The 13,608-nt window shown below is 42.2% G+C and overlaps 1 protein-coding gene across 1 annotated transcript in view; it reads right to left on the bottom strand.

Moving 5' to 3' along the window:
- The window catches only part of LOC124798218 (uncharacterized oxidoreductase YjmC-like), a 246,676-nt gene that overhangs the window by 54,749 nt on the left and 178,319 nt on the right, over positions 1 to 13,608 (bottom strand). The window contains exon 3 of the mRNA XM_047261525.1: positions 641 to 829. Coding sequence (XP_047117481.1) covers positions 641 to 829 — 189 coding nt within the window. The remainder of the gene's footprint in view (positions 1 to 640; positions 830 to 13,608) is intronic.

Below are 13,608 nucleotides of genomic sequence, written 5' to 3'. Positions count from 1 at the left end.
GGTCCCATAGCTTGGCCTGCACGTTTTCCTTACCTGAAACCATTAGACTACCACCTGTGGGGTCACATGAAATCTCTCATAATGACGAGAACCCTGTGGCATCCAAGGAAGACCTACTGGCATATGTTATGGCTGTGGTGATTACAGGAGGATCAGTGATTGGTTATCGGAAGTACTGTGCCTGTGTTGATGTCAGTGGTTATTATATCATGCCCTACTTGTAAGTGGGCCAACATGATAAGCACCAGTATTGAAATAGCAAAATGTGTTGTGGTATTTTGTATGTAGTGGGGAAAAGGTATGTTTGGACATGAGTCCCTACACTAAACTTAACCGTCTTGGTTCCTATTAAAAGTCCTAAAAGTCTGAAAAGAGGATTTAGCTACGCCTTGTACAAAAATGGGTATTTCAGAATCTTGCCCCTTCTTGGATAAATTTCTGCAGACGGCTGTGGAGCCTAGCTTCAGTTGTTAACAAAGAGGTGACTCGAAACGGTACCAAGCCCTTCCCAGACGCCAGCGCCACGCCAGTTGACTAGACACTGAGCCTAACAGTAGCTTGCAGAATGAGAATTCATACCAGTGCTGCGAAGGCTGATGGGGAGCACGGAATGGGATCAGAGGCGGGCATCGAGACTCACCTTTGGCGACGACCCACCCCACGCCGGTCTGCTTGGCCTTCTGGATGGCGAGCTGCATACAAAAGTTGCCCACGACCGGACCCAGTCCGTTTCTGCCGTCCACCCATGCCGTCGACGGCGATTCCTTCAAAACAGCCGCCTCTGCGTTGGGGCAACATAACCCTTTCTTCACGTCGCTCACATACATCTCTGTGGACAAATACGTCGTCATGTTACAGAGGCAAACTGCGTGGGAAAAAAAAGCGTTCCAACAGACATAAGGCTGCATTGTCACGAAGTAAGCTTACAAGGAGACGGCACGACCGTGGGGTCGGAGATTTGTCCGAAATTTTGTGTGGTGAAAGAGGACCCCTAACACCTCACTTGGTTAAAGTATTAGTACGCACTGCTCGGAAAATCCCGAGAAAAATCGATCCAAAGTTTCTTAGGTGACGTATGAGAATAAAATGTTAGTCCGTTGACGACCCGCCGCTTGGCCTACATGTTCGCCGGCACGGTAGCTCAGCGTGTTCGGTCATAGGGTTTAGCTACACTCTGTAATAAAGAACTGAGTAAATGGATCAACGAACAACCTGAACGAGTGTCATCGGACGTCCGCCACGAACAAATTCAACGAACAATACAGAACAAAATGAGATTTAAAAAAAAAAAAAAAAACATGGTTAGTGCTCGGACCCTTACGCCAGAGGTCTCGGGTTCAATTCCTCCTCCGGCATTGTTTTTTTTTATATTGTTCTGTTGCTTGCAAAATTGCAGCGCGTTGTTACAGGAGAATCGTGAAATTAATTCCCAGGAAGACTGTATAAAAATTAATTCTATAATTCACTATCAATTATCGTCACCAATATTCTGAGATATGGTTCAATATTCCTGGTTTGCCTCAAAATTATCAGAAACTCAAAACATTTTCGTAAATGTTAATGGGGCATGTTTTTGTACAGATTTATTGCAAACGCCCTGTGAATGTAAAAAAATCCGCTTTTATATGTTGCGCAAGATGTCGCAAAAATTATTGCTTGGTTTGTTTTTACGATAATTACCACTGCGGTTCTTGTTTATAATTATTATATGTATAAAAATTGACTGTTTCCCAATCGACTTTGTTATTCTGATTAAAAACCCAATGTTTCTCCTCATACTTTACAATGAAAAATGAAACCCACCGCCATGAATTTTGTTGGACAAAAAGAAAATAATTTTTATTCAATAATGTAACTAATTTGTTAAAGATAATGTAGGTTTGGGAAACTTTCTGAATAATTCGTGGAATAACAAAAGAAAATGAAACAGAAGCAAAAAAAAGTGCCGGAGGAGGAATCGAACCCGAGACCTCTGGCGTTAAGAGTCCGAGCTCTAAACATCTAGGACAGACGGCGGCTCGGTAATGCACTAAAATTTTATACTCACACGGCACCTAAGAAACTTTGCATAGATTTTTCTCGGGATTTTCAGGGTAGTGCGTCCTAATATTTTAACCACGTGAGGTGTTCAGGGGTCCTCTTTCACCACACAAAATTTCGGACAAATCCCCGACCCCACGGTCTTGCCGTCTCCTTGTTAGTGCCTATTTACATTTTCCTTTTAGTGCAAGAAAATATGTGGAGTTGTTACCCTCATCCTGCTTTAACACGCTGCACTGAACCGAAGGCGAATCTGTTACGAGCAGTCAAATGAAAACGAGACAGATGGGAAATAAGTAATAACCAGTCTATTATTTCAAAAGCATTCGCCGTAGCAATGCACTGTGAAACAATACGGCCAATACCTTCATGAAAAATGTTTATGGCTGCCTACAGAGCTTTAATTGTACCCAGGCGCCCCACCTCTTCATCTGAAGCAAACGAACGGCCCCAGAAATTTGGAAATCGCATGGGGTTGTTCGGGACTTAATGGAGGAAGTGTACTGTCTTCACAGTGAAACTTCTGCAGATAGTCAAAAGAACCTTGATAGGATAATGCTCGCCCACGTGTTACCAACGTTGTTTTGAGTACGCTGCAATAGTTTCCATTACGTCTTGGTCCCTCCCCACGCGAAAGACATTTGCTTCAGACGAAACGGTGCAGACCAGGATACAATCATATTTCTGTAGGCAACCTCAGACATTTTTCCATGAGGGCACTGACCATCCTGTCTCACAGTAGAATAAATGGTGGTTGGAAGTTCCTGTGGGACCAAACTGCTGAGGTCATCGGTCCCTAGGCTTACACACTACTTAATCTATCTTAAACTAACTTACGCTAAGGACAACACACACCCTGCCCGAGGGAGGACTCGAACCTCCATGGGGGGATGATAATGATGATGACTGGGTTGTGGGGCGCTCAACTACGCGGTTATCAGCGCCCGTACAAATTCCCAGCCGCGCGGGATTAGCCGAGCGGTCTTAGGCGCTGCAGTCATGGACTGTGCGGCTGGTCCCGGCGGAGGTTCGAGTCCTCCCTCGGGCATGGGTGTGTATGTTTGTCCTTAGGATAATTTAAGTTAAGTGGTGTGTAAGCTTAGGGACTGATGACCTTAGCAGTTAAGTCCCATACGACTTCACACACATTTGAACATTTTGAACAAATTCCCAACCTCTGCCCAGTCCAATCACGCCACTTTCAGGAATGATGATGAAATGATGAGAACAACACAAACACCCAGTCATCTCGAAGCAGGTGAAAATCCCTGGCCCCGCCGGGAATCGCCGATGGGGGAAGTCGCGTGAACCGTGGCAAGGCGCCTGAGACCACGTGGCTACCCTGCACGTCAAGGAATAGATGTATTAACAGCTATGGCGATCATTTTGAAATAAAAAAAACAGTATACTTAATTTTTTCCATCTGTCTCGTTTTCATTTGACTGCCCCTTATATATCTATATAGCTAAGTGCGTTCGATGCTACACATACACAGGGTGGTCCATTGATAGTGACCAGGCCAAATATCTCAAGATATAAGCGTCAAACGAAAAAACTACAAAGAACGAAACTTGTCTAGCTTGAAGGGGGAAACCAGATGGCGCTATGGTTGGCCCGCTAGATGGCTCTGCCATAGGTCAAACGGATGTCAATTACGTTTTTATAGGAACCCTCATTTTTTATTGCATATTCGTGTAGTACGTAAAGAAATATGAATATTTTAGTTGGACCACTTTTTTCGCTTTGTGATAGATGGCGCTGTAATAGTCACAAACATATGGCTCACAATTTTAGACGAATAGTTGGTAACAGACAGGTTTTTTTAAATTAAAATACAGAACGTAGGTACGTTTGAACATTTTATTTCGGTTGTTCCAATGTGATACATGTACCTTTGTGAACTTATCATTTCTGAGAACGCATGCTGTTACAGCGTGATTACCTGTAAATACCACATTAATGCAATAAATGTTCAAAAAATGGTTCAAATGGCTCTGAGCACTGTGGGACTTAGCTTCTGAGGTCATCAGCCCCTAGAACTTAGAACTACTTAAACTTAACTAAGAACATCACACACATCCGTGCCCGAGGCAGGATTCGAACCTGCAACCGCAGCGATCGCGCAGTTCCAGACTGTAGCGCCTAGAAGTGCCACCCCAGCCGGCAATAAATGTTCAAAATGATGTCCGTCAACCTCAATGCATTTGGCAATATGTGTAACGACATTTCTCTCAACAGCAAGTAGTTCGCCTTTCGTAATGTTCGCACATGCATTGAAAACGCGCTGACGCTTGTTGTCAGGCGTTGTCGGTGAATCACGATAGCAAATATCCTTTAACTTTCCCCACAGAAAGAAATCCGGGGACGTCAGATCTGGTGAGCGTGCGGGCCATCGTATGGTGCTCCGACGACCAATCCACTGCCATGAAATATGCTATTCAATACCGCTTAAACCGCACGCGAGCTATGTGCCGGACTTTCATCATGCTGGAAGTACATTGCCATTCTGTCATGCAGTGAAACATCTTGTAGTAACATTAGTAGAACATTACGCAGGAAATCAGCGTACATTGCACCATTTAGATTGCCATCGATAAAATGGGGGCCAATTATCTTTCCTCCAATAATGCCGCACCGCTTTGTCTAGCTGATTTTCCACTTGTCGCAGCCATCGTGGATTTTCCGTTGCCCAATAGTCCATATTATGCCGGTTTACGTTACCGCTGTTGGTGAATGACGCTTCGTCGTTAAACAGAACTCGTGCAAAAAATCTGTCATCGTCCCGTAATTTCTCTTGTGCCCAGTGGCAGAACTGTACACGACGTTCAAAGCCGTTGCCATGCAATTCCTGGTGCATAGAAATATGGTAAGGGTGCAATCGATGTTGATGTAGCATTCTCAACACCGACGTTTCTGAGATTCCCGATTCTCGCGCAGTTTGTCTGCTACTGATGTGCGGATTAGCCGCGACAGCAGCTAAAACACCTACTTAGGCATCGTCATTTGTTGCAGGTCGTGGGTGACGTTTCACATGTGGCTGAACACCTCCTGTTTCCTTAAATAACGTAACTATCCGGACACTTGGATGATGTCGTCCAGGATACCGAGCAGCATACGTAGCACAGTAGCCATACAACAACACGATATCGACCTTTTCCGCAATTGGTAAACGGTCCATTTTAACACGGGTAATGTATCGCGAAGCAAATACCGTCCGCACTGGCGGACTGTTACGTGATACCACGTACTTATACGTTTCTGACTACTACAGCGCTATCACAAAGCGAAAAAAGTTGTCCAACTAAAACGTTCACATTTCTTTACGTACTACACGAATATGTTATAAAAAATGGGGGTTCATATTTTAAAAAAAACGCAGTTGATATCCGTGTGACCTATGGCAGCGCCATCTAGCGGGCCTACCATAACGCCATCTGGTTTCCCCCTTCAAGCTAGACGAGTTTCGTTCTTTGTAGTTTTTTCGTTTGATGTTTATTTCGTGAGATATTTGGACCGGTCACTATCAGTGGACTACCCTGTATTGCCGATAGAAGCCGAATGGTTCACACAAATGCGTCTTTTCAAAAGGGGAATCTTTTCAAACGGGGAGGACACTCTCCATGTCTCCACACCGTCAAAAATGATTTAGAGGGAAATAAAGCAGAATAAGGAAACTTAGTGCGAAGTACATGTGGGTTAAGTGGGGGTACACTGTGTAACTGCATCACTGTCTTTTAGGCATCTGAAGTACAGATTAACTCAATAGGCGCAAGCATGCAACTTCAGTAAATGAAATTCTCTGTATGTTAAAAAATCTGACGGCAGCAGTGGAGAGACATAAAAAGAAAAAAACTTGCTTTTACAGTACTGCCGAGAGAGCGATGTCCTGCTTGCTAAGAGCTTCCAGAGAAAGCAAGAATTAAAAAAAAAAAAAAAAAAAAGATAACACCCTTCCAACACAGTGAAACATTTCAACGCCCAAGAGAGCCAAAGTGCAAGAATCAGACATATACTAACTCAAATCCCAGAGCTGTAATGCAGTGTATGTTGGAAAGACAAGCAGCAATTTTAGCACGAGATGCAAGAAAAATATCATATTACAGAAATGCAGAACATTTTAGTTCTATCTTCATTCATGTAGAAGACATAGTCTTATGAAATTGCACGAATATCTCTGAAACGCCCTGACCAATAACACCTGCAGAGGATATAGGATAGGCGCAATGACGGGCAGTTGACCTCAACATAAACAAATGTAGCGTATTAGTTGTTTCAGAAGTGATCTGCGAAGTTTTTCCTGATCTCTGTTATGGTTCCTGAAGCACACTTTTGATGGACAGTGGACAGAGTCTACACTTATATCGTACATAAGCAGCCACTGCATCATGGTATATGCATGATTCCACAGTACTCACACGTAGCTTCTGTCTCGTTTTCGATTGTCCTTGTACTGTACAATTTTCACATTTCCAAACGATGAGGCAATTTGAAGAATGTTGATCACTTGATAATGTTCCATGTGTGACGCGGCACTTCGTATATCCTCACTCAATTTCTAGATGGTTCAACACTCCTAGCTTCGAGAGGAATTTAGTAACACAGATTGCATATGTAATCAAAGAGACCGAAATGGGGTAACGCCCGATAAGTGTACAACACAACTAACTTACAGGTAATGCGAGTAGGATATTAACTAAGTCTACTGGGAAAACCAGCGTAGTCTACATTTGCATTTGGTGGTCTGTGGTAGCCTTCAGTAATCTTACAATTCTGCTCCAGGCAAAACCTGGGATGGATCCTTCGAAACAGCACAGCCGATTTCCTTCCCCATCCCTGAAACATTTCGAGCTTGTAATCAGTCTCTAATGACCTCGATGTCGATGCCACGTTAAACTCTAATCTTCCTTTTCCTTCCGGCATGTAATTTGTGGCCGGCCGGGGTGGCCGAGCGGTTCTAGGCGCTACAGTCTGGAACCGCGCGACCGCTACGGTCGCAGGTTCGAATGTTGCCTCAGGAATGTATGTATGTGGTGTCCTTAGGTTAGTTAGGTTAAGTTGTTCTAAGTTCTCCTCCCAAGAACCATGGACCTTGCCGCTGGTGGGGAGGCTTGCATGCCTCAGCGATACAGATAGCCGTACCGTAGGTGCAACCACAACGGAGGGGTATCTGTTGAGAGGCCAGACAAACGTGTGGTTCCTGAAGAGGGGCAGCAGCCTTTTCAGTAGTTACAGAGGCAACAGTCTGGATAATTGACTGATCTGGCCTTGTAACACTAACCAAAACGGCCTTGCTGTGCTGGTACTGCGAACGGCTGAAAGCAAGTGGAAACTACAGCCGTAATTTTTCCCGAGGGCATTCAGGTTTACTGTATGGTTAAGTGACGATGGCGTCCTCTTGCGTAAAATATTCCGGAGGTAAAATAGTCCCCCATTCGGATCTCCCGGCGGGGACTACTCAGGAGGACGTCGTTATTAGGAGAAAGAAAACTGGCGTTCTACGGATCGGAGCGTGGAATGTCAGATCCCTTAATCGAGCAGGTACGTTAGAAAATTTAAAAAGGTAAATGGATAGGTTAAAGTTAGATATAGTAGGAATTAGTGAAGTTCAGTGGCAGAAGGAACAAAACTTTTAGTCAGGCGAATAGAGGGTTATAAATACAAAATCAGATAGGGGTAATGCAGGAGTAGGTTTAATAATGAATAAAAAAATAGGAGTGCGGGTAAGCTACTACAAACAGCATAGTGAACACATTATTGTGGCTAAAATAGACACGAAGCCCATGCCTACTACAGTAGTACAAGTGTATATGCCAACTACCTCTGCAGAGGATGGAGAAATTGATGAAATGTATGATGAGATAAAAGAAATTATTCAGATAGTGAAGGGAGTCGAAAATTTAATAGTCATGGAAGAATGGAATTCGAGAGTACGAAAAGGCAGAGAAGGAAACATAGTAGGTGAATATGGATTGAGGTTAAGAAATGAAAGAGAGAGCCATCTGGTAGAATTTTGCACAGAGCATAACTTAATCATAGCTAACACTTGGTTCAAGAATCACAAAAGAAGGTTGTATACATCGGAGAAGCCTGGAGATACTGACATGTTCAAATGGTTCAAATGGCTCCGAGCACTATGGGACTAAACATCTATGGGCATCCGTCCCCTAGAACTTAGAACTACTGACATCTTTCAGATAGATTATATAATGGTAAGACAGAGATTTAGGAACCAGGTTTTAAATTGTAAGACATTTCCAGAGGCAGAAGTGGACTCTGACCACGATCTATTGGTTATGAACTGTAGATTAAAACTGAAGAACTGCAATAAGGTGGGACTTCAAGGAGATGGGACCTGGAGAAACTGACTAAACCAGAGGATGTACAGAGTTTCAGGGAGAGCATAAGAGAACAATTGATAGGAATGGGGGAAAGAAATACAGTAGAAGAAGAATGGGTAGCTTTGAGAGATGAAGTAGTGAAGGCAGCAGAGGATCAAGTAGATAATAGAAATCCTTGGGTAACAGAAATATTGAATTTAATTGATGACAGGAGAAAATATAAAAATGCAGTAAACGAAGCAGGCAAAAAGGAATACAAACGTCTGAAAAATGAGAGCGACAGGAAGTGCAAAACGGCAAAGCAGGGATGGCTAGAGGACAAATGTAAAGATGTAGAGGCTAATCTCACTAGAGGTAAGATCGACACAGCCTACAGGAAAATTAAAGAGACTTTTGGAGAAAATAGAACCACTTGTATGAATATCAAGAGCTCAGATGGAAACCCAGTTCTAAGCAAGGAAGGGAGAGCAGGAAGGTGGAAGGAGTATATAGAGGGTCTATACAGGGGCGATGTACTTAAGGACAATATTATGGAAATGGAAGAGGATGTAGATGAAGATGAAATGGGAGATATGATACTGCGTGAAGAGTCTGACAGAGGACTGAAAGAACAGAGTCGAAACAATGCCCCAGGAGTAGACAACATTCCATTAGAACTACTGACAGCCTTGGGTGAACCAGTCCTGACAAAACTCTACCATCTGGTGAGCAAGATGTATGAGACAGGCGAAATACCCTCAGACTTCAAGAAGAATATAATAATTCCAATCCCAAAGAAAGCAAGTGTTGACAGATGTGAAAATTACCGCACTATCAGTTTAATAAGTCACGGATGCAAAATACTAACGCGAATTCTTTACAGACGAATGGGAAAACTGGTGGAAGCCGGCCTCGGGGAAGATCAGTTTGGATTCCGTAGAAATATTGGAACAGGTGAGGCAATACTGACCCTACAACTTATCTTAGAAGCTAGATGAAGGAAAGGCAAACCTACGTTTCTAGCATTTGTAGAATTACAGAAAGCATTTGACAATGGTGACTGGAATACTCTCTTTCAAATTCTGAAGGTGGCAGGGGTAAAATACAGAGAGCGAAAGGCTATTTACAATTTGTACAGAAACCAGATGGCAGTTATAAGAGTCGAGGGACATGAAAGGGAGGCAGTGATTGGTAAAGGAGTGAGAGAGGGTTGTAGCCTCTTCCTGATGTTATTCAATCTGTATATTGAGCAAGCAGTGAAGGAAGCAAAAGAAAAATTCGGAGTAGGTATTAAAATCCACGGAGAAGAAATAAAAACTTTGAGGTTCGCCGATGACATTGTAATTCTGTCAGAGACAGCAAAGGACTTGGAAGAGCAGTTGAACGGAATGGACAGTGTCTTGAAAGGAGGATGTAAGATGAACATCAACAAAAGCAAAACGAGGATAATGGAATGTTGTCGAATTAAGTCGGGTGATGCTGAGGGAATTAGATTAGGAAATGAGACACTTAAAGTAGTAAAGGAGTTTTGCTACTTGTGGAGCAAAATAGCTGATGATGGTTGAAGTAGAGAGGATATAAAAAGTAGACTGGCATTGGCAAGGAAAGCGTTTCTGAAGCAGAGAAATTTGTTAACATCGAGTATAGATTTAAGTGTTAGGAAGTCTTTTCTGAAAGCGTTTGTATGGAGTGTAGCCATGTATGGAAGTGAAACATGGACATAAATAGTTTAGACAGAAAGAGAACAGAAGCTTTCGAAATGTGGTACTACAGAAGGATGCTGAAGATTAGATGGGTAGATCACATAACTAATGAGGAGGTATTGTATAGAACTGGGGAGAAGAGAAATTTGTGGCACAACTTGGCTAGAAGAAGGGATCGGTTGGTAGGACATGTTCTGAGGCATAGAGAAATCACCAGTTTAATATTGGAGGGCAACGTGGAGGCTAAAAATCGTAGATGGAGGCCAAGAGATGAATACACTAAACAGATTCGGAAGGTTTTAGGTTGCAGTAGGTGCTGGGAGATGAAGAAGCTTGCACAGGATAGAGTAGCGTGGAGAGCTGCATCAAACCAGTCTCAGGACTGAATACCACAACACAACAAGAGTTCTAGGGGACTGATGACCTCAGAACTTAAGTCCCATAATGCTTAGAGCCATTCGCCCATTTTTGTATTTTGTGTACTCCATCCGTCTGGGGCTGCTGTTATCCCCTGCGAAAGTGTGAGAATATTTTCTAAATGTTTACGAATCGCGTATCTGAGGTGGGACGTGGACCAGCCCATGTGAGAGACCGCGTAGAAAGCTCATCCAGGCTGGCTGGCACGCCGGCTATCGTCACCAACCCGCCGGGCAGATTCGATCCGAAGCCGGTGCGTCTCCCCGAAACAGGGATGCGGCGTGCTGACGCTCGCATCTATCCGGGCGGGTTTTACGAGGCCACACGGCAATCGGATTTTTGTAATTTTTTTTTTTGTATTTACGGTACCTACATGAAGTTCAGGACTGTCATATCACCCACAGTAGTTCGATGCAATAGTAAAAGTTCTCGAGGAAATCAACTTTGAAATTTTCCGAGTATCTGTAGGCCTCACAGTACCAAATGGGGTATTTTATGCCTACCTTTTGGGACTATTGTAATCTTGTCACGTATTTTATACTTTATAATTTTGAAAAAAGTTTATTGTTTTTAATGATTTCTAATACCACGTTCTGTACAGTTTTCAATTTTTCAGTTCAAAATAACAAAAACGTAACTCTTACTTGTTAGTAGTAAATGTGACTTTCCGCAACAAATGTCATTCATATTTTCAAGTTCAGGACCGTTCTTACACATCTACATATCTTTAAAAAGTATGCTGTGTTAACGATAATTAGGGAAATCTCTTTTGTTCAAATTTTTGTGGTGGTCATAGAGTACACCTTCTCTCTGTGCACACATTATGGAAAATGCACTGGTACTGCTAAAATTGAGCTAAAAGATATTTTCAGATTCTGGGCCGTTCTTGTACATCACTACCTATTTAAAAATGATATTATTAACAAAGGTTAACAACAATTAGCGAAATAAAGTTTTAAAACAAAGATCCATACTGTTTGAGAATTTCAGTGAAGCATGAAATAACAGAGCTGGGCGAAAATTTAATTTCCAATTTATTTTTACTTCAAACAATTTGAATAACAACCTAGAATTTTTGCCTGTCATGTATGAGGGCTGCGTTCGATTCCTGGTAGAAGAAAAATTTTAAATATAGGTGCAAGTTCTGCGGGCAAATCTGTGAGGCGTAAAATTCATTCAACAAATGAAAAGTTGACCAGGCTCGAGACTGGTAGTCGTCAGATCACTGGTTCGAGTCTCGTTTCGATCATTATGTTTTTCATTTTTCCCGTTCAGTTCGAATACCTATGTCATTTACATATCAAAGTCATCAAATATACGCTAATTAACACATATCTGATTGTAATTTTTTATGAAACATTTAATTTTTTTGTTTCTAATTACGTATCGCACTCAAATTCCAGTTTTCTTTGCCAGTATAAATTCTTAATTACTGATCTTTTATAAAATATTGTTAATGAAGATTGGTTAAATTTTAAAAATTACAAATTAATTTTTTTATCTTCATGTAATTTATACTTCTTGTAAATGCTTGTATAACATGCACCTTTCTTTAAAATTTTGCCGCGGCCAGGAATTGAATCCAGGCTGTTCACACTGCAAGCGAGTATTCTACGACAGACACACGCAGCCTGTAATAATAAAGACTGTGTTTTATGCATTAAAGACACTCAGAAAACTTAAACGTCGATTTTCTACAGAATTTTTGAGAGCTGCATCGATCAGTGGGGGTGAAGGTTCATACCTGAAACAATATCGCATTTGCGAATATGGGCAACTATCATCTGTATAATGGGATAACGACAGTGACAATTTGTGCCGCATCGGGACTCGAATCCAGATTTCTAGCTCGTCACAAGCGGTCACCTTACCATTAGGCTATCCGAGCACACTCCACGGGCAGACTAAATTTCCACAGGTCGTCAACCGGAGTCGACAACCTGTATTCGAACGTTCATTATGTATATTGCCGTTCAGGTGAGACATTTTATTTCAACATCGCTTGCCGGGTGTCGGGGAATAAAAACGACATTGCAGTGCCTGCATTGTTCAGAAGAACAACGCAGCGTTCATTTTCTGAACAACACAAGCACTGAAATAACATATTCATATTTGAGTTCTGAACTTCACGTACCACGAATATTAAAAAAAATTTACAAAAATCCGATTGTCGTATGGTCTTCTTGTAAGTGTAAATGAGATGTTCATCAAATTCAAGTACCACACGCTACAAGAGGAGTGTTGTGCATCACAGAGAAGTTTTGCATTAAAATTCCGAAAACGAACGTTCCGAGAAGAGACAAACAACGTACTACTTAGTCTCACATACATGTGGCGAAATGACCACCGTAAGAAAATCAGTCAAATTAGAGCTTACGTGGAGCTTTGTCGATCGTCATTTTTTCCAAGCACCACTCACGAATAGAACAGGAAAGAGGGGGGGGGGGGGAATAATGGTAGCACAAATACCCTCCACCACACACCGTAAGCTAGCTTGCAGAGTACAGATGTAAGTGAATGTCTCGACTGATTCTTTCTGAATGTGCAGCCGCGACCTAGCTGCTGCTTATCTCTTTGTTACGACCTCGCAGCTGACGCGTCGTTTGACCCTGGCAGGATAGATATACGGAACTTGCATAATGCTTGTTATGGTCCTGGAAAATTAAACTTGGTACTATGCGTATACATCTCCAGTGTGTGAAGTCTGGTGGAGTCTGGCAGTCATTCGGAGCTGCAGGACGTCAAAAATTATACAAGTATAGTTGAGAGTTACAAATACGGTATTTGGGATGTAGAGTGCTGTTGTTGTGGTCCTCAGTCCGTTACCCCCCGTGAAGGCAACAACCCAAGCCTGCAGGAGTTTCTAAGTCACCATCTTCTGCAAGATTGTTGAACCGACAAATGTCAGGCCAGTGCAGAAATTCAAGAATTACCTACATGTAGCCGTAACGTGAGACCGCAAATTTGCACGTTAGTTTTAAAGAAGTTAATTGAGTTAAAAATTTCAGTTTAAAACACGATTTTCAGCATAAAATGAGAAAGCTCATTTTTCAAGAAACATCCAATACCCAAGAACATTTCAGTTTTGGAAAAGAAGAAAAATATTGGTTATACCATTGAATAGAAAGTTC

The sequence above is a fragment of the Schistocerca piceifrons genome, chromosome 5, assembly GCF_021461385.2.
Source record: "Schistocerca piceifrons isolate TAMUIC-IGC-003096 chromosome 5, iqSchPice1.1, whole genome shotgun sequence".
In the NCBI taxonomy this organism is placed as follows: domain Eukaryota; kingdom Metazoa; phylum Arthropoda; class Insecta; order Orthoptera; family Acrididae; genus Schistocerca; species Schistocerca piceifrons.
The sequence above is the reverse complement of the archived record's forward strand: the minus strand, read 5'-3'. Positions and strand labels throughout refer to the sequence as shown.